Source organism: Anguilla rostrata, chromosome 5 (assembly GCF_018555375.3).
Source record: "Anguilla rostrata isolate EN2019 chromosome 5, ASM1855537v3, whole genome shotgun sequence".
Lineage (NCBI taxonomy): Eukaryota > Metazoa > Chordata > Actinopteri > Anguilliformes > Anguillidae > Anguilla > Anguilla rostrata.
Window position 1 is genome coordinate 47,036,025 of NC_057937.1, and position 21,898 is coordinate 47,057,922.

The following is a 21,898-nucleotide window of genomic DNA, read 5'->3' on the forward strand; positions in this document are numbered from 1 at the left end:
TACTGTATACAGTTTTATTGTTTATATTAAATCAAAGTTAAGCACTATAACGTCACAAACCAAAGCTTTGTGGTGTAGTAAAATTTTAATATCTGAAAAAGAAAGATTTATAATGACATTACAAAAAGGTAGTAACACTAGTGGACAAGAAACATTATTTAAATAATAGAACTGTACATTGTTTTAAAAGTAACTAAAAACATTGTAAGACACCAAACAAAACAAAACAAAAAAGAAAATTTGAATTCCTTCTAACAACAAAAATGAATAACCTTTAAAAAGCTCTTAACATCAATAATAAAGTATAACAAACAAAAAAAGAAATTAAAATATGCAGAATAAGCAGAAAAGCAATGCAGCTAAATGGAAGTAGGGCTCGGAAAGAGATCTGAGTGTCACAGTTTTAGCAGAGGGACATGAGAGGTCAAAGTTCAGTTTAGTAAGGCAATCAAAGACGGGGTCCTTCCCGCATGAGGGGGTTAAAGTGAAGGTCCACCTCTTCATTGGAACCACGCCCTACACTTCACACACAGGCAGTAGGAAACCGGGGTGGACTGGAACACTCACCTCAACTTAAATCAGAAACACTACAATCAGGCCAAAGTAAAAGCACATTTAGGGAGGATGCACTTCCGTTCTCTAGTTCCAATATTTTTAAGGCCCCCATGTCCCACCAGCACTAAGTATCCTAGAGGATTTGCTTGTAACAAACTAGAGCGTTTTATCGGTAGGGAGACTAATAGAACAGATCATAGGGGGTCAAGATACATCAGCTGATTGGGCAACAGAAAGCTCACTAGGTAGAACAGATACAAAGCATTCCAAAACATGCTCCCAATTCTGCGGTCACAGCTGCAATACACCCTAAAAATCCACAAGTATGTACAGACATAAGTCAAATGCAATGCTGCAGTTTAAAAGTACAAAACATAACTGACATGGACAAGCTACTACTGCAAAGTGAAACAGAATCAAATCTTTTTTTTTTTTTTGCACAGGTAATGTTCACACATTTAAGAATTGACAAAATCTTTTAACTTACAGTAGTTCCACCGATTTTTCCCTTTCCCTCTCCTATACAATGAGAGATGTCTGGTGAACTGCAGCACATGATTAGCCTCATGCTTGGCTGTAAGTCTGAGCATTTGAATATAATGGAAGTCAAGCGGAAGAAAAAGCAGCATCTTCATGCTTGATAAAAGGTTAAGGTAATTCGAAGCAAACATGCTGCTTACAATCTTATTCTTCCAGCGAGGCACAGTATCAGAGATGGAGGCAGCACACTTGATATGTAGATGATAATTCGTTCACTGAGCGGTCATTTAAAAGGTTTCAAAATCTTGATGCTAAACTAGGGACAAATGAACCCCATGCACTGTGATTCTCCTCAGAAAACCTTTCTCACGGTTGAGCCAGGGTATATCTGGAATGCTGCAAAAATCAGTTGACCACTGTTCAGTTACACTGTGGGCCAAGATAATCACTGGGAAAATTATAGAGACACGACTACAAAAATGGACACCAGAGGGAGCCAAACACATTTGTGAGCAGCGATCACGTGCTCGAACGGTTACTGACAGGACACCACAAAGAGGTTTACCGCATCCGGTGTCACTACTCTTCAGAATAAGAAGAGGACAGAGGAAAATCCTCTTCATTAAAGCGATCAGTATCTGTTAAGCCTACAGCCTCCAGGAATGTTGTGTCATCTCTTCTATACCTTTCACCAACATCCTAGAGCTCCATTTCAGGGCAAAATGGACGCCATGACAACACAAATGAGTAAATTGCCCATTGGAATCAGTTCGTTCCCAGACAGAAGCCCGCTTATCTCAAATGGAGCAGGAGCAATGTTCAAGAAGGCATCTCCTTCAGCCTTGATCTGTGGGGTGGTGTCAGATTAATCTCTACATTCGCACAGCAACTGATACCTCTTTTAAACAGCCTTTATGCTCTTACGAAAATGCCAAATTCATAAAGCAAGAGAAGAATATTTCCCTTCAAATGAAATCAGGGGTGCAATCTCGCTGCAGGTTCCATACAAACTGCAGGCAGGCAATGAGCGTACTGTAATAAGCATGCCGTTTCATTCACAGGTTTACAGTTAGATACAGTGCCTTTTATCTCTGCAACACTTTATTAAATCAATCCCATCATGCACCTGATCATAGTAAGAGAAGAGGGTGGGGGCAGACACAGGGTTTTAGTGTGCTGTGACCTGCATTACCATTCAGTATAAAAATCGTAAAAAGAATACACTGGATAGATATATAGTACTACAAGGACAAGTAAAGCAGTTTCTTTTTCACGATCTAAGCATGTCCCAGCTTTTTCATAGGCCTCTGTATTGGGTCCTGCATAGCCAGATTGAAGTTAAAGCGCTTGAAAATCAGTCCACTTTTCTTGAAAAGGGGTAAAGTTGCATCTATTCAGGTGAGACCAGACAATATATAGATCAAAGTTTTCCATTACAATTACACCAAAAAATGATCTAACCATTTTTTTCTCAGAAATTTCAGCACAAACTTACATTTTCGTTTGTTTTTAATTTTCTCCATTGTAAACAGTTTGCCCTTTTTGTCTGTTTTTAAAAATACATTCTGAAGCTGACTGCAAAGATTATCTTGAGGCAAACTTTTTTTTTTGTACAAAAAATATATATATGCAAAGACACTTTAAAAATAAGAATGCTCTGTACAGAAAGATAAATTGCTTCTTCACTTTCAACATATCATATTTATCTTTGTTTTTTAAAATCTAATCATGGGATTTTAATTAGAAGTATTTTTTTGGGGGGGGGACTGGCCTAGTGATGAGTATTTGGCTGCTGGCTCATTTCTGTGTATAAAATGTAGCATAAGAAGTGCTGACACGGTCATGGTGGCACGTATCAGGTCCTGAAACACGGAGGCAGAACCCTGCCATTTTGTAAACTGCTGGTGCTGATGTCATCAGGGGGGGCTCAAAGCTGCTGGTGACTCGGAACATGGCATTCGACATCCCGGGCCTGAGCCGGCGATCCAAAATGGAGGGACAGGCCACTCACCCACACTCTGTTCCGTAGCGCTCAATGCTAATGCACTTCAGCATGGTGCAAAAGAATGACCAGTATTTCCCCCCCTGCAGATGAGCCCTGATTGAGAGTAAGTGAGCTGGAACAGAGGCCGACCGGGTGGCTGGCCGTGTCCTGCCGGAAGGAGCGCTGCCGTGCCCTCGTCTGACCGTGCAGAGGGGCCCCTGGGTGGGCGGGAGGCAGAGACCTCGCCGCGCTCTCTACCGGAGATGCTCTTTTTTGGTTATTTTTTCTTGGGCCGAGAGCAGAAGGGTGAGGGGACCTCACGAGTCGATCTGGACGGGGCCCGGGGTCTGTCCTGCGTCTGGTCATGGTGACCGAGCAGGTGCACATTAACGTCAATGTTCACTTATACGCAACGCATGCTGTTCATTCAGAGTAAAACAGCCCTGTGTGGCATACAGGCCCATGTCTTCCCATCGTGTGTGTGTGTGTGTGTGTGTGGGTGCATATACGTGTGTGTGTGGGTGTGTGTGTGTGTATGTGTGTGGGTGTTTAGTGTGTGTGTGTGTACATAAATAACCACACAGATTATAGATATCTTCTATTGTTCTAGTCAAACGTATGGCTCTGTGTCTGTGTGACTTTTCTCACTCTGTATCTCAGGCCTGAATGGCAGTCCAGTCTCCAGGGTGTGATGACATCTGTATATGGGGCATGTCTGTGTTTAGACTACACTGTTTGTGTCTGTGCATCTGCGTGTGTGTCTGTGTGTTTACAGCCTCACTTTCTGTTGTGTGTGTGAAGGCGTCCTCCATGCTTGCTTACGCTAGCTTCTGTCTGCGCACGGTTCGGGTGTTTCCGTTTTTAAACACGACGCTGCATTTGTGCGCACGTACGTGTGCGTGCGTGCGCACGTGTGTGTGTGCGCGTTTGTGTAAGTGTGCGTGTGCACGCCTGTGTGTGTTTGTGTAAGTGTGTGCATGTGTATGTGTGTGTGTGTGTGTGTGTGTGTGTGTGTTTCACTGCGCACTGACAGGGTGGGGGGGGGGAAGGGGGGGTTGGGAGACACCTGGTCTCCCCCCTCTCTACAGTCTGTCGCTGCGGAAGCTGTCCTCCACCGAGGGGTCGGGCAGCACCATGTCAGGGTCGCTCAGCATGCTGAGGCCGTCCAGGCTGAGGGGCTCGATGCGCAGCTCGTCCTCCAGGGGGAAGCCCCCCTCCGAGTCGAAGCACTCCGGCACGGCCGACAGGGCGCTGCTGATGTCCTTGGACAGGCTGGGGTTTGAGTCATCTGCACAGAGCGGGAGAGAGGCAGTTCAGAGACAGACAAAAAGAGAGAGAGATAAACACAGGATAAAGAAGGAGGGCGAGAAAAGCAGAGAGAGAGAATGAGAAGGACGGCGACTTGGAAAGAAAAGTATGACTGCAGCTGACCTCGTGACCGCGACTGCAGCTAACGTTACACTCAGCGCATTCATCAGCCGCTCTTATCCTGAGCAGCTCGCAACGCAGGAGAACATGAACAAGAGCAAGATCGCCTGATCCCTATCAGCAGCAGTGCCAGACCAGGCTAACAGCATTCCCAGACTGGCGAGTATGTGCAACATCACCGACCGCAGCACTAATGCACATCAACAATGTGAACCAGGAAACAAATTACACAACCTGCATACAGACTACATCCGTAACAATCCTAAGAAAAGATAAATAAACTGGAAAAAATATAGCCTAAAACAGGAAAGCAGCGCAATCTGAATTAGTACAAAAGGCGGCGGTGTGAGGGGGTGTGGATGGGAGGGGAACCAAGATGGAGTTCTCAACCAAGATCCAAGATCACATCCTCACAATCTTCATTTCTTCATGGTCTTGAAGACACGCCAAAGCAAAGCTCATCTTTCTCCAAGGATACAAAAATACTTAAGTGCCAGAATGTGGAAATGAAACTTCCCAAGGAATTCATCAGCACCTCCCACCTCAAAGCTGAAAGCCCCCCCCTCCCTCCTCCCCCCCCACATGGAGAGGGAAACCAGGGCTGCTGCACACAGGGGCGACAGCCTCTCTCCTCAAGCCCCTTTCACACCCTCTCCAGCTTCCCACTGAGCACCAGCACCTTCCCACTGCTGCTCTGGCACCGCATTGATGAGCATGCAGGATAATATCAATCCAGTCATGCTTAGTTTCCATCCATTTATCCCATAATCTCTGAACTTTCGACTTCAATGGAAAAATTCTGGAATTCTGGAACTCGCGGCTGATAAACTAACTCATTCCTTTGCACTGCGCTGTAAAAGAATGGAAGCAACCGTACAGTGTCACGTGATGACCATAACATACACAGACCAGGCAAAGCTTAAAATATAATTTCTGCACAATGAAGAGCTCCAGTTCACAAAACTGCCCCTACAAACACCCAGGCGGGAACTTCCAACAGTGGCCTCTAAACTTCCAGGTTATTTCCAGTGGTTATTTACTGACTGATGCAGATCGACAGGGGACAGCCATCTTGTGGCTTTACGACAGCGCTAACGGCATGCCGTGTTGGGGGGGTTTCGATAGAGCGACTTACCTGTCAGGATGATGTTGGGCACTCCGCCCCCACAGTTTGAGTAGAGCATGTTCTGCCTCATCTGCAGCGAGTCTTGCAGGTTGCCATGGCTACCCCCCAGGCCCATCAGCGCCGCCTGGGAGTAGTAGAGGTTGGGGTCGAAGCAGGTTCCGCCGGCCCCTGAGCTCATGGCATTCTCCAACATGCCGAACTGGTCCAGCTGGAGACCGGGAAACACCAAGACCGTGTCAAACGTCTGCCTTCCCCAAGGAACCCAGAAAGGCACTCCTCTTCCAACATCTGTGTATCAATCTGTGTACCAATCTGGAATGCCCGGCTGTAATAATATCAGCCCTTTCCCATCACTGCAACATGGACATTTCGGGAGGATGCACGCCAGCGCACATCCGTGTCATCCGGAATGCGCGCAGCTACCCCAGCGCCCCCCTCGCCTCCGCGGCCGTCCAGCTGTGCTGGGCAGCTGTGGCACAGGAAGGCCGCAGAGGTGCAGCTGACTACTAAAGGTCTGTCACTCAGGACTGAAACCGGCCCTCCCCAAAATGGCTGCGTAATCTGTTATGCGCCACCCTCTGGGACTACAAGCCACAGTAATTTGGTTCCGAACGGTGGCGAGCATCCCCAAGACAGTGATTTCAAATGGCACTCAGGAAGCATCTGATTACCCGTACCTGATAGGACAGGGACTTAGACTGCCGATTGGAAAACTGCGGGTCCATGAAAGGATCGCCGAAGAACGCCCCCATGTTGTTCTGCAGCCAAAAGTTACAGGGGAAAGAGAAGACGTCACAAAATGAGAGATCTGGAGTGCAGGCTAAATACAGACCGCAGAAGGCTAATGCACTCTAAAACCACCATCAATGTATTAGGCTTACTGCACACTAGTAACATTACAGTATAATTACCACTTCATCCAATGTGGATAGGATGCCAGTAGTTGAAGAACAGTAATGTCTTTTTGCACTCCCCAATAATGTTGTATGCTTCTTTATGCGACAGTGGGAGTCGTGCTTTTAGATGTCTTCTGAATGCAATTTTTCATTTTCACTTGGGCTAAAAATGGCATCCCTTTCAACCTGGCCAGTGGCTACTTTGCTGAATAATTCTCAGCAGATGGCATTTATCTAAGGCACATCATAACATCTTGGAGAGACTAAGGAGAGCACAGTGAATAAACAGATATCGGGGTTGGGACCAGTAATGTTATTGTCTGTGTTTACAGGCAAAGCCCTGAAGAGTGATTCGGTTAAGCTGGAGGGACATGGGGTTAGTCTATTATTATCGCCCGGTCTCTTGGGAGCAGGCTAGTGACTCGACCCGCGGCCAATCCCTGCCCTCGGAGGCCGCGTACCCCGCTGGAGTTGAAATCCAGATGCAGGTTCTGCAGCGGCGACAACGGCTGCTGCTGATGCTGCTGATGCTGCTGATGCTGCTGCCCCTGGCCCTGCCCCGCGGGGTGCTGGGAACTGTGCTGCATGCCCGGGTGGCCCTGCTGCTGCTGCTGCATGGGCTGCTGGGACTGCTGGTAGAGGGGGTAGGGAGGGGGCGGCTCCATAGGCAGGCTGCTGGTGTCCAAGGCGACCCCCTTAAAACAAAAACAAGAGCAGAACAGAACTTGCACGTGTAAGGAGGAGTGTGACTGGGGCATTTCTCAGCAAATGAAAACACCACGCGTGCATTTCAGAGCTCGACTTTCTCCCCATCATAAGCTGTGTGCTGAATCAAGAGAAGCAAACCAAAAAGGCCATCTGCAGCAGATACACAGCAGGGCCATCATTACCACTGCAGAGATGAGCCTCCACTCCAGTAATTATAGCACTTTGCATATTCCTTCATCTATCTAACCTTTGAAGACTAGGTTTTCAGAACGTTTTTTCTAAATTCTAGGTCAGTGTTCTATAATTCCACTGCTTTCACTTACCAGTGATTGTTACATTGGCACTAGAATGTTTTCAACAGGGTTAAGCTCCAGTTTTTTATTATAATATTGATAAGTACTAAGAGCGTGATGCCAAGCATTTGTGCATGTACTTACACACAAGCACTTGAGTATTTGTGCACTTAATATCTACATATCAAGTACACTATTCTGCTGTATGCACTTTTCCTTGTTATTTGCACTAGGTGCTGCTTGCAGTAATTGCCTGGATGGCCACTTTGGACTGAAGTGTGTGCTGAATGAGCACCGGTGGGGCGTGTGGGGCACTCACCTGGGTGATGGGGGACAGGGAGGGGGACATGGTGGGGGACAGCTGCTTGCCCAGGCCCCGCCGCTGCTCGGCCCCGGGGGACAGCGTCAGGGGGCTGATGGGCGTCGGCCGCCTCCGGGGCGAGCTGCTGAGGGCCCCCGGCGGGGGGTTGGACATGGAGGCCAGCCGCAGGGACGAGTGGATGGAGGGGTTACTGAGAGACGAGTGCAGCTGGGAGTTGTTGAGGGACGCCTGGATGGAGGGGTTGCTCAGAGAGGAGGAGAGACCTGCCAGGGCGGAGAAGGGAGGGGGCGAGGCAGAGAGAGAGAGAGAGAGAGAGAGAGCGTCAGGACCGGCGACGGCGAGGCGGGGGCCGCGCGTGCGCGTGAGCTGCGGGGCGTTTTCGCCCGCCCTAAACGCACAGCCGTCGCCATTGTTGATCTCCTAGCCGTTAGCCGCAGAGAAAGGGCCCGCTTGTGCGGAGCCAGCGCCGGGGGGTCAGAGTTCCTCTGCGCCTCTGGTCCGCTGCCAAGCCTCCAGCCTGGCTCTCAGCTGCAAAGAGCCGGGGACACAACGCGCACTTCACAGAAACACGAGCCCAAGGGAGGCTTAAAGCACAGAAAGCCCCGAAAACCATCTGATCAGATAGCTTCGAAATTCAAAGGGCCGAGGCTGAGGGTTGCGTCTGTAAATGAATAAAGCCCTTCAGTTAAAGAACAGCGTACATTTCATCAACCCCCCCCACAACCACAACCCCCCTCTCACACAGAGCAGCCAGTCAGCACAGAAACAATCATGGGCGGAATTCACCAAAAGAGGGACTGTTGTTTTTTTGTGTGTTTGTTTTAAAGCCAGCCACTTGAAAGAATGTGGATCACACCGATCTGCGACCATATAAGGTCACATGCGAGGGATGAGCAACGGATTTCTGTGAAAGTGACAGCGTGGGTGACAGCGGCCGCGGAGCCAGATCCGAACGGGAGGGAAGGACGAAAGGAAGCGCCGCGCGTACCCTGCGAGTTCCCGATTCCCAGGTGCATCATGGCCGCGGGCAGGTTCCCGGTGCTGCTCCCCCCGCTCAGGTTGGGGTACCCCCCATCGTCGGGGTCCAAGGGCGTGGGCAGGGGCGAGGGGAAATGCAGGTTGCTGAGGTCGGGCAGCGACCCGCCCGTGTTTAACGTCCCCTGGTAGTGGGAAAGCCCGACGTTGGGCTCCGGGGAAGGAAATATGCTGCCCACCAGGAAGAGAAGGGGGCGGAGAAACAGAGAGAGAAGACAAAAGCGTTGGCAACAAGCAATGATTTGCCTCATTATTAAAGAAAATATCAGGAAACAAAACCAAATGCACGTAAGGATTAAAAACTGAAGTTAAAACTGAAACCACCATGCAAAACTTTTTATGCACTACTTTGCACAGATGCTTCCCATCAATATTTTTAGGATTTGGGTGAATACCAAATACAGGACAAAGCCTTTAAAAACCCTGGATTCCGGCCAGCGCTTTCAAGAAAACACTTTCTCTCTGTTCCAGTGCTGAAGAGAACGAATACTGCGCATTGAAAACTGATACGCACGCACTAAATTAAATATCATTCCGACTCATTCTGTACGTGTGTCTGAAAGGTGCGGACGTTTCTTCGGCGAAAAATACGCTCTGACTCACTTGATTCCAGGCACTTCACAGGATTTGGGGCGCGAGGAGAGAGACTGAACCTGCAACAGAGACGCCGCATCACTGACAGCTCCACTCATCCAGTTTCTCACTTAGCGAAATAGCATTCCGACAGGAAAGGCAAACAGACCCACTGGAGTAATAACCCGAGCACAGAGTCGGGAACAGAAACGATGACGTACTCGAGTAATAACACCAAGCAGAATTAGGAATAGAAACGATGCCATATTTAATAACACCAAGCAGAGCAAGGAACAGAAAAAAACGGTGTATTTAAGTAATAACACCAAGCAGAATTAGGAATAGAAACGATGCCAAATTTAATAACACCAAGCAGAGTAACGGAACAGAGACAATACAGTCATATTTTCATAAATAACATCCAAGACAAAAGGAAAGAAAGATGCCATGATTTAATAACCAGCAACAGAGCAGGAACAGAAACGAACGTATATTAAGTAACACCAAGCAGAATTAGGAATAGAAACGATGCCATATTTAATAACGCCAAGCAGAGCAAGGAACAGAAAAGAACGGTATATTTAAGTAATAACACCAAGCAGAATTAGGAATAGAAACGATGCCATATTTAATAACGCCAAGCAGAGCAAGGAACAGAAAAGAATGGTATATTTAAGTAATAACACCAAGCAGAATTAGGAATAGAAACGTGATATAACCCAACATTAGAATGAAACACCAAAAACACGAAGCAAGGAACAGAAAAAAAACGGTATATTTAAGTAATAACACCAAGCAGAATTAGGAACAGAAACGACGTCATATTTAAATAATGACACCAAGCAGAATTATAAATGATGCTATATTTAAATCCCTGTACTCTGAGTGACATTACAAACTCAAACATCTTTTTTTTCTCTCCCCATACCAAGTTTTTTACTGGCTTCATGACCTGGGTGTATTCATCAATATTAACCAATCAAAACTGATATAAAAATAAGAGCAGACAAGCTTATTTATTTGACCTTCCTGAACATAAATCATATTGTGACTAATATGTACACAAAAAATTATACGATGTTTGTATCATCTATCATTCCCAAAGAAGGATAAATGCTTTGCAAACTACTGTGTTCTCAAACATCAATTCAGTGTTTAAGCGCAATTTCTTTACACGTGATTCCGTATCATCTCCCAAGGCACCTAATGCACTACGGGGCAGTGTTATCTTAAGATAAACAGGCCCATATTTCATAGCTAATATGCTCTGGATTCATCCAGCTTATAATGAGAAAACATTATACAGTCTTGCAACTGACAGGAATTAATCTCTTCCGAGTGTCCCACGCCCCCAGTTCAAAGGACATATCTTGGGGTCAGAGAGAACTTGACTTCCACCAACAATGTGTCTGATAACTGTAGCAGACCATCTTACAAGTTGAAGATCTCCTTTTCATTTCATACAATACTGACACACCTGCGTCACTTGTTTTCAATAGTTTTGCTCTCAAAGTATATAACATTAAAAGGGAAAATATAATGTAATTATTTTACATTTACATTTATATACTTATACTGTAGTCATATGACCATTTGTTAACTTCACTAGTGATTCTCTGCCTAATACTCAAAGTTTATCCGCTCTGCATTTTGTGAAGGTGAGTCACATCCATCAAAACATGCATTCCTTTGATGTGATACCAATATTTAGCTACTTTAGGCTAATCACTACATTTCCCAGGAGCCCTGTTATGTGCACTGCATGACCCCAGAGAACAGCTCCTATGTTGCCTTTGCTAGTGCTTCTCATTGGTGCTCACTCACCTTCTTGGCCTCCCACAGCTGCTTGGGCAGTGGCTTACTGACCCCAATCAGGGCCTCGTCATTTGGCAGGGTAGGGAAGGAGAAGACTACAGAGAGAAAGGAAGGGAGGGACGGAGAGAGAGGGCACATAATACAATCAGTGTTGCAGAGCCAGGCACACCTCATTGTAATTGCCTGAGTACAACAGCAGGTGTGTCCACGGCGTGTGGACATGTACCATGTGACCTCAGAGATCCAATGCGGTGGGTGGAGTCACCAGGAAGCAAGGAGAGGCAGGAAGAGGCCTTTGAACCTCAGTCGGCAGAAGCAAGCAAGCACACACGCACACGCCCACACACACACACACACACACCATCTAAAATGTGAACACACTCGCGCACGTACACAAACAAAGGATCGCTGCACAAAGAATGTAAGCCAGTGAATTTTGTCAGTAGAAAGCTGCCCTGTTGGCTGCTCCCCGCCTGTCGAGCGGGAGTGATTGACATGCCATTAGGGAGTGTTTGATACTGACATGTCAGTGATCACACACGGGCAGGGCGCCTGCAGCAGAGACACCTGCAGGGAAACCGCCATCGCAGCGTTGCCCTCGGAAACCAGTCCGCCCGCATTTCATGGAGCTGGGTCAGAGCCAAGGAAAGTCACTCACCGTCTCCTGAGCCGTCCACCTCCACCTCGTTCACGCTGGCTGCTTGACCACCCTCCCAACAAAGCACAGAGAGAGAGAGAGAGACACAGAGAGAGAGAGAGAGAGAGAGAAAGAGAGAGAGAGGAAGCGAAAGAGAGAGAGAGAAAGCGAAAGAGAGAGAGAGAGAGAGCATGTGTGCGATAGAGCGAGAGAGAGAGAAAAAGAGAGAGGGAGAGAGAGAGAGAGAGTATATGAGAGACAGAGAAAAAGAGAGAGGACCATCAGATCACAGCACACTCCACTGTAAACACACCCTGCTCGTACCCCCCCTGAGACGTTCTTTGATATCAGTTCCTCTGTCAGCAGGCCTGGCCTGCAGCATTCAACACGACACAATTTAATGTCTTCGCCGCCCTCTTTTATCTGACTAGAAGAAGACACGTTCATTCAACACACAAAAGCACCATTATATCATATTATTACTCAGATTCCTCGGGCTGGCTTTTTAACGGCACTGAGCTCAGTCAGCCAGGCTGCTCCTAGGCATCGCACCTAAGGTCTGCGTAGGCCTGAGCAACGTGCGCACCGTGCTCAACTCAAAACCGCGCAGAGTTTCTGTGCTCCGCCACTTCATGGCGGGAAATGAGGGGATGGTCAGGGCGAGCAGAAAATAGGCCCTGTGACCACAGGCCCCGAGAGAGCAAAGAGAGAGCCATTGTTTCCCAGGCCCGCAGAGATCCCGCAGGGGAACAGGCGCGTATTCACCGTCCCTCCCCTTCCCCCGCTCCCCGTCCACAGCGTGGGCGCGCGGCCAGCGCCCGGCTCCTCGGCAATCTGCTCCTCCGCCTCTCCGTGAGGGACGGAGCGCAGCCGCCCAAAAAAAAAAAACGAAACCTGGTGACATTTCAGTTCCCACTCAGAGTGACCTGCTCGCGGCTGTCGCCACGGGGACGAAGGGGCGGAAGCGGGACGGGAAAACGTTCTGACGCCCGTTGTTGCCCCATCCCCCTCCCCTGCTCTGCTGATCCTGGCCTGTCCTGCTGCACGCGGCAGCCGGGCACGCGGGCTCTGGCGCGCAGCGTTTCCCGCCTCGGCCTCCTGGGAGGTGGGTGCCCGCTGGCACGTTAGTTGGCCGCTACGCCTCGCTGCATCATGCAAGGGACGCTTTTCTTCTGCCGGCGCCGTGATCCGTTCGGCTGACCGCCTCCCTCCAGAGTCAAGGTCTTCGCGTCGTTATCAATGGCACTGCATGTACAGGAGAGGGCACAGGCACACTCCCAAGGGAGGCCACCCCTAGAACAGTCTATACACATCTCACAAACGGTTGAACCGACTCTCCCCACGCCCTCCCCTGCCCCCCTCTGCCTGGGTACGATGAGGAACGGCCTTCAGCCAATCATTCTACACTCGGACTGCTTCCACTGAGCCTCAGCCCCCTTCCGGGGGTCCTGCATCCTCGGACTGAGCGCGAGGGTAAAATCCGGCAGAATGACAAGCATGCAGGTCGGGGAAGCCTGGCGGTCAATCATTACAGCAGGTGCTTCGCCTGCCCTGCCCCCCCCCCCACTAAGACTCCATGAAGATCGACAGACCGCGCTCGGTGGCACTGTGCCAGCCGTTTTTTTTGTGCGTGTTTTTTTTAACTGTTTATATTTGCAGCTCACGCTTGCCCCGGATCTTTACCTAATATCCTGTTTAAACTTGCTGGCTAAACAAAGAGTTGTAATATGCTATACAAACACAGGCTTAATCCCAGCTTTCTCAGCAGAGAGCGACAAGTCAGCCACCGCCGCTTTTTTATCAAAGTAAGCCAGGCTCAGCGCAAACAGTCTTTTATAGTAACAATAAGCCTTATTGTTTCTATTTACGTGCTATTCTTTCGTATTCAAGATTGTACTATCCGATTTCTGTTCTGTATTTAGATTTTGGACTTCTTCTTTTGCTGTATGTGCTTTGGTACCTATTGCACTTCATGCCAATAAAGCACTTGAATTTAACTGAGACAGAGAGAGAGAGTGAGTGCCCTCGAGTGACTAGGAGAATGGCTTCCACAGAACAGCATTATAATCGCAGACGGCTGAACCTTCGCTTCACGACCACGCTCCGCTCCAGAACGGGTTCGCTCCAGAACGGGTTCGCTCCAGAACGGGTTCGCTCCAGAACGGGTTCGTTCCAGAACGGGTTCGCTCCCGAGCGAAATCTCGAAGGCGGTTCTGACAGAGCAGGCGGCGGCGGCGGCGCACGCTGGCGCGCCGCGCGAGCAGAAGGGGCCGGTGGCGAGGTGAAGGATCCCATGACAAAGACACAGCGTGCGAGGGCAGAGATAAGCGCGTCTGCGGAGGCTGGCCGCGCGCGTCCCTCTCCGCAGATGCTCGCCGCCGCTTCGCGGGCCTGCGGAGAGCGGCGTGGACTCTGGCGCTCCCCTGTTAATCAGTGACCCGGGCGGCGAAGCGCAAACAAAACACAGAGCGAGCGCGATCACCTTGACACGAGCCGCGGGGCGGTCCACCGCGCCGTCGCAGGCGAAAGGGAACAGAAAACATACAGAGAACACGCAGCCTACGGTCTCTCTCCTGCGCCTCTCGCTCACTGCTCATAGCAGGAGCGTAAGCGTGCCACCGGCCACCCGCAGGACACGTCAGGTGTGCTTTAATCCCGAAAAACACGCAGAAGCCAACGACCCCGCCCCTCCCCCACCCCTCCCCACGCCCCCACGCTTTGAAGCCGCGGGTTAAGAAGCGTGACCGGGCTCACCGTTGCGCTGTGGGGGCCCTCTGCCCATCTGCTGGTTCATTCCGAAGGCATCCTGCTGATTGGGGCTCATGGCGCTCGTGTGGAGGGCGGAGTCAGAGTTCGTCCTGCGGAAGAGGAGGAGAAAAGGGGGGGGGGGTGTTGGAAGGGGTACTGGCCATCGGATATAACTGACAGAGGCATTCTGCCTACCCCCCCGCCCGGTACACTCAAACAGTCATTCAGCTGGGCTGCGGCAGGTTGGGCCTACGCAGCGAAGCCATTCATCAGATTTAAGCTCTCCTGCGTGCGCTCTTTAACTGGCTGCAGGCGAGATCTCTCTCAAGAGCTCTTCATCTGCTTCCAGTGGCTGCGTTTCTGCTCAGTATCACCTTACGGGACAGGCGAGCGCAGCGGCAGAAAGGAGCGCAGAGCGTTTCATCAATCTGGCAAACGTCTTCCTCGGCGAGCTTGCATCAGGGGCTAACACAAACACTCGATCTGCTCTCGGCTTAAAAAAATGCTCTCAACTCGAAAAAAGGAATTTTGGTCAGTAAAGGAAAGAGTAAAAAACAAGCTTCATTACCATCGTGATTACCACCATTGTTGTCATCATCACGACTATTAAAGGTGAAGTAGATCATCTTACCAATACAGTGTGTCCTTTGATTGGGTAAGTGTCATTGAGCCAGAAGTGCTTAATTTTTATTAGGCTGAGGAGAATATTAGTCTCATTAGTACATTGTTCACTTTGTGACTCTGAATCCAAATCTTCATCAGGAATCAGAAAGATGACCAATAAAGGAGGTAGAGTGAGGGGGGGAAAAAAATCAAAAAGAGGGGACAAAAACAGAAAGATAATATGGCTGGAGAAAGCAGAGTGAATGAGGAGTGCCCAGGAGGACTCAGAGGTCAGAGGTCACCTGTTGAGCTGTGATATTAATCTATATCCCGGCCGTTTCTCTTCGCTCCACGGCTGCTGCTCCCTTTGGAAATGGAAACACCACAGTTTACAATCCCGAAGTGGCCCGGTGCCCCCTGGCCCAGGGTTAGTAGGGGGCAGAGAAAGCGAGAGAGAGAGACAGGGAGGAAACCTTCAGAGGAGGGGAGAGCAAGCGCGAGCGAGGAGGCCACAGGGACCGTGTGAAAACCCGGGCCAGCTCGCCCCAGCTGAGCCAAACTCGGGCAGCAGCGTGGCACAATGGGTAAGGAACTGACCTTGTAACCTAAAGGTCACAGGCTTGTATCCCGGGTAGGACACTGCCGTTGTACCTTGGGCAAGGTACTTAAACCTGCATAGCTTCAGTATACTGTATATCCAGCTGTATAAAGGGATGCAATGTAAATGCTGTGTAAAAGTTGTGCAAGTCTTTTACACAGCATTTACTTTGATAAGAGCATCTGTTAAATGCCTATAATGTGATGGAACTCGAAGCTGCACTCTCACACCATGGTCCTGCATAAGACTGTGTTTACACACTGTTAAAATCCTCACGAAGGGAAACAAGCCAGCGACTCACGAGGCTCGCCCCACCACCCATCATGATAAGGGCTGCTAAACACCTCCACAGGATATGACATCTTTTTTTTTCTGAGACTGCACGCAGTGAATGCAGAATGCCAGGCCGTGGAAAATGAGTATTTTAACTCACCGACTGAAAATGGGTCTGCGCAACAAATAAGGCAATTCTTCACAAATCACAAAAACAAGACTTTTTTACTGAGTAAAAATAAATCAGATCAGGCACCAAGGACACCAAAACAGCTCGTAAGAAATCGGCTGAATGCGAGAGGAAATCTACTGAGTGTAGTATGGCCAGAACAGCTTGAGTGTGCTGCGTTCCCCCCACTGCCATACACGCGGTCTCACTGGACTGTTTTCAGCCCCTGCCCCCCACCCCCCACCCCATCCACCCGCCAGCTGTATCTTCGGCAGGTTATCCGCGGGTGCCCCAGGATATCTGACCCCATGCAGAACTCCAGCCGTGGCCAAATATGCAGCAGGGCGCAGCAGACATGGGACGGGGGGTAAAACTCACACCGAATCTCACACTGACGAGCCCTGCGGGGCCTCAGACAACACACACACACATATGATTACAAAATATCCGGCTGTCTGAAACAGACCAGACGCGACAGACAAACACACGACAGGCTCCTGCCGGCTTCCTACGTAGTATACTGTCCTGACCGTCTGAGCTAAATCGCTCAGCAAAGCAAAGCCTGTCCACCCCACCCACAGACCTTCCTGACGGTAGCCAACCGGACAGCGTTCAGAGGAGCCAAACCGTCATGGCGCTTTTCAAAATGGCTGCGGTTCACCATACAAATCCGTTCATTCCTCTACACAACCGTCCATTTTACAGTCAGGTGTGATTATCGTACGCCGCGTACGAACCCAGTCATTTGCCAAAACTCCAAACCCCAACTAATCCCTACTAAATTGCGCCCTCACTCCAAATTATAGCACACGCAAAATATGTCGTGTCTTGTATGTGGAGGCTGGATAGTTCTATGGTTTTCTGCCACAGCTACATGCTACTCCCTGCTAAAGTATGCCAGCTGTCCACAAGGGGCCCTTTCTATCTTTCCACCTGCAGGGGGCAGTGTCTCTCATGGACGGTTCATGTACTTCCTCGCTTTGCAATGAGAGACAGGCCCTAGATTGAGGGATCACAAAGTGTGTCAGAGAGAGAGGGGAGGGTAGGAGAGAGGGGGAGAGAGAGGAAGAGGAAATATGATCAAATTCAGCTGTAACTCAAAACAGCACCCATGACAGAAGACATAGCGCAGCTTTGGGGATGGGGGGGGGGGGGAGGGCAGTGCGAGACTGAAATGGTCCAAATGCCAGCTGCGTTTCGGCGGGACGGGGAGGAGGCCGAGCGGGAGGAGGGGTCGGATCTGCGACGGTGCGCCGCGGGACGGCGTGGCACGGCCGCGGGCGAACCGACGGGGCCCGACGGCAGATGACGCCGGCTTCATTACGCGTTTGCCCGTAAAGCGCTTTGGCACGGCCCCCCCCCCATCGCCCTGTATTAAGGCTTAGCGTACCATATGGAGGAGCCTCCCTACCCCCCTCCCCGCCCCTATATATGCAGGCATATCTGTAAATTAAAGACAAGGGTCTTAAAATAGACAGCGGCAGATTACAGAGGATAGGCTGTGCGTTCCAGTGAGGACAACCGTGTAGATGTGTGCATGAACACAGTCCGATGCAAATTCAAACCGAGCGAACAAGGCTGTTCTGCCACCGCCAACGATGCCGCACAGAGGACAGAGCTATGGTGTGCAAAACACGGGTGCCCATTTGTCCGGTTTTAGCTTTTTTGATCGTATTCAAGGGTGCTACGGTATCCTGCTGTGTGTATAAGAGACGAACTTCAAAGGTACAGTCACATGGTTCACAGCAATAATAAAAAACATTTTTTTTTTTTACATCATCAATCTCACAGAAAGTTTCTTCACGCATTATTCATGATCGTATCGTTTTTATGATCCCTCTCCCCTGGGAGTTGCCTGGGAAGAGCAGAAGGGGGAGGGGGGAGCGTGGGACTGGGAGAGCAGCACTGACCTGAGCTGCTGACCCAGCCCAGCTGTGCTCCGTAGGGACATGTACATGGCCTGTCCACAGGCTCCGCCCACCCGACCCAGACACCAATGGGAACGCGGCTCTCTGAGGAGCGGCAGTGCGCCGCTCAAAATACACACTGTCCTCTTTCAGGACCGTCCTGCGGGATTCTCACAGCTTCCGGAAAACAGCCCTCTCCCAACCACTCCGTTCCTTTTTTAGCATTTATGCCAAATTAATACCAGGAAAACAGCAGGGCCCACTGTCACAAGCAGGGAGGAAGAAAAATGACCAGAAGTTACGAGGTCACACAACAACCAGAAATGTTCCACTTTAAATTAGCATAAAACTACACAGCATGAAAAAATCCGCCTTTTTTTTGTTTGAGCCAACTGAAGGATTGTTTCATAAATGTATTTTTAATTGACGTTATGGAATCTCAAACCGCTTAATTCCTGCTGTCAGACATAACCAAAACAACAACAAGCCATAGACTGTCAAATTCTAGAACACTGAGATCACACACAGCTGGCATGTGTAATCTGACACTAAGCAGGAAGTGCACGCAATCCATGATACATTTTGACTCTGAAATCATTAAGCAGCAATGTTCTCTCATCAAATTTTGCCCGTTATGGATTCTGTTAAGCACCTACGCGTTCATGGCAACGCCAACCCCGAGACCCTAAGGTGGAGCGAGATACACGGTGTATAATTTAATCTGAGGTTCAGCCGAAGGGAATTGCTTTAATCGATTTCAAATGCGACCCGCAGATAGCATGTTTGCTTGTTCAGACTACTACATATGAGGAGGAGTCAGCTCATTTGTTTACAAGCAGTGACTCACTGTGCAACTACCCCGCAGTGATCCGCTGAGGCAACTGAACATTCCGCCCTAGCCAAACGATCTCCTCAGCATGCAGCTGGAACTCGCCAGATATTACGGGAGACTCATTTCTGTGCTCACGGGCACAGGCCTTACACAGGAAGCGCTTATTTTTTCCCGGAGAAAACAAAAAGACAAAACCGGCGAAGAGTACAAGGACAATGATACGGACTCAAAATAAACGGAACGTTTTGGGGGGAAAGGCTAGAACCCTGAGGTCTAATTAGGCACAGTTAGTTGTCATTCGGCTCCACAAAAGAGGGGAAAAAGTCAATGGAAAACCACCCAGAACCTGAACAAAGCAGGCCGGCCAGGTTCCAGTGGAAAAACTCAAAACGTTTACGGGCTCGCGCTCATTAAGCGGACGCCCACAGCAGTAAAGCGTAGGCCGCCTGGACGCCTCAGCACCACGTGCCCCTTTGATCCAGGGGACGGGTGTTTTAACGGCCACCCCTCAGACGCGCTCCAGGGCAGCCAGCGGGGAAACCGCTGAACGGAGAGGGGAGCAGCCGCGACCGAAGGGGTTAAGAGAGAGAGGTTGGCGGGCGCTCTCCAGTGTGGGCCGCCCTAATGCTCTGCAGATGTTGCGAGTGTTGTAAACACTTCCCGCTCCGCTCTACCCCCGGAGGGGGGCCCGCATCAGCATCTGCCTCCCAGTCAAACGCGACGGCGAGCCTCCAGGGCCCGCCAGCGCCGCGGGACTCCGCGGGAAAAACCGCCCCGCCAGCCCCGTCCGCGCGGCGCGCCCCAGCACCGTCCCGCTCCACGCGCGCGCACTCGGGCTCAGTGCGTTCCCAAAACAAATTATTCACAGAGGTCTGCGGTTCAGCCCTTCGCTAGTCTTTCAGTGGACTTTTTTTTTTTTTTTTTTTTCGCTTTAAAAAGAAATTCAAGCAACACTCAGGAAGAACGACGACACTCCAGACCCCATCCGCTGGAAAGAGCCCAGTGTTTCAGTGAAGGCAAGCTTTCAATTTACTGCCTTTGGGAAAAAAAGAAGAAAAGAACATAATGGCAGATGTTTGCTATCATTAAGCAGCTCTAATTAGAGGTGAGAGTTTTAATCCCTTGCTGGAATGGAGACAGAAAAACAACAGATACTCAGAGCTGACCTGTAACATGCATCGGGAGGAGCGCGGCTCAAACATGCTCAAGCCCAAATCAAACCCCAGACAAACAGACTTGTCGGAATGGACAGTGGCCCTGTTCAAAACCCACTGTGACCCGTCACCCTGACGACCGCAGTTCTGAACTGTTGCTGACAATGTGTTACTGTAGGCACAGAAACCCAACTGCAGGGAAGTGGATTTCACACACACACACACGCACACGCACACACACACGCACACACACATGAATGCACACACACACGCACAAACACACGCAAGTACGCGCACACACACACACACACACACACACACGCACACACACACACACGCACGCGCGCACACACACAAACACACACACGCGCACACACACACACGCGCGCGCACACACACACACACACACACACTGTGCAGACAATCTGTCCCTGAAGCAGGAGCAGAAGGCAGGGTCTGGCCACTGGAGAGCTGGCAGAGTTAGTACACGTACACACTGGGGGGAGAGAGAGAAAGACCAGAGCAGCAGCTTCACAGTGATTTGTCCTAGAGGGGAAGAAGCAGGTTAGAATCAGAGAGAAATGCTTCTGGTTAGTACTTGGGAGAACTGGGAAATAACCAGGAGAAGGCACCACTTGAAAAGAACTCAACATTTCACACATTAAAAAAAGGAAGTATAAAGAATGAGATGTGTTAAACAAACCAAATAGAATTTCAGGAAAGTCAACAAATGAACACCCAAAATACAGGATACAAGGAATATCTATAGATTCTAATCAGTAACTTCACTAAAGTGTTTAATAATGCATAAAGAGAAACAACCAGCAACTGTACAAGTATTCAATGTATTCTCAGAACAATTTCACTAACCATAACATTCACCCTTCCACATTTTAGGTTACACAATGTATTGCATTGTATAGCATGCTGCAACACAAGAATTCACCATGCAGTAAAGCCCTACATTTCTCAGTGCATACCAGCAACACATTTCCAGTCCCACATTTTAGTCATATTTTTGAAAACCTGCCTTTATAAAAACAGCCCAGATCAACAATACAAACAGTAATTTCGCTTTTGAATATAATTACACTAAGTACTGTATTTAAGGTTGAGGATGACATTGCTTGGATGTCCTTTTTAGATATAAATGAATACTTGGATGTACTGAAATGCCCGTTACAGCATTGTGCTTCTATAAACTGGAAAACAAGGACTTTTGCCAGCAAAACACTTGAGGCTTAAAGTCATTAATTTCTACACATTATCTCAATGTTGTTCCGTGCTTACAGAATGCTTTACAAGCGCACACGCGGTCTTTCTGGGCTCGCGCTAATAAAATAATAATAATAATAATAATAAAAACCTGATTTATCGTCACCCGCATTGCAACACTGCACCACATGCTCGGCCGCAGCGCGCGGCGGCGGGGCTAGCCGACCTGACAGGCTCGGGAGACAAGGTCACAGCAGCTGGCGGCTGCAGGGCGCCCGCGCCGGCCGCCCCGCGCGCGGATGTAAACAGTGTCAGAGGGCGCGGACGCGCTCCGTTTTACGAGTCGCAAAAAAGCAGACGCCGAGCCGCGGACGCTCGGCCGGGGAAACGCTACGGGGAGCAGCCATGCTGGCGCGCGGCCCAACCGGCAGAACCCAACGCCGCGGAGAGGAGGGAAACCTTCCAGCCTTTATTTAAAGGCCGCAATTCAGCCCATCGTAAAAATAAATAAATAATGAATTACTTAAATAATTATTTTAATACATAT

The 21,898-nt window shown here is 49.4% G+C and overlaps 1 protein-coding gene across 6 annotated transcripts in view; it reads right to left on the reverse strand.

Moving 5' to 3' along the window:
• crtc3 (CREB regulated transcription coactivator 3) overlaps positions 1 to 21,898 on the reverse strand; it is a 38,954-nt gene continuing 17,056 nt past the window's right edge. The window contains exons 5-15 of one of the 6 annotated variants that reach the window (XM_064336670.1): positions 15,506 to 15,568; positions 14,607 to 14,710; positions 11,874 to 11,912; positions 11,225 to 11,310; positions 9,431 to 9,480; positions 8,781 to 8,998; positions 7,790 to 8,055; positions 6,931 to 7,164; positions 6,251 to 6,331; positions 5,583 to 5,781; positions 1 to 4,307 (exon numbers count right to left, since the gene is read on the reverse strand). In XM_064336670.1, the coding sequence (XP_064192740.1) occupies positions 4,102 to 4,307; positions 5,583 to 5,781; positions 6,251 to 6,331; positions 6,931 to 7,164; positions 7,790 to 8,055; positions 8,781 to 8,998; positions 9,431 to 9,480; positions 11,225 to 11,310; positions 11,874 to 11,912; positions 14,607 to 14,710; positions 15,506 to 15,568 (1,546 nt within the window). In that variant the 3' untranslated portion in view covers positions 1 to 4,101. Of the gene's footprint in view, positions 4,308 to 5,582; positions 5,782 to 6,250; positions 6,332 to 6,930; positions 7,165 to 7,789; positions 8,056 to 8,780; positions 8,999 to 9,430; positions 9,481 to 11,224; positions 11,311 to 11,873; positions 11,916 to 14,606; positions 14,711 to 15,505; positions 15,569 to 21,898 lie in introns of all 6 variants that reach the window. The other 5 variants (XM_064336667.1, XM_064336673.1, XM_064336672.1 and 2 more) reach the window with 5 other exon arrangements.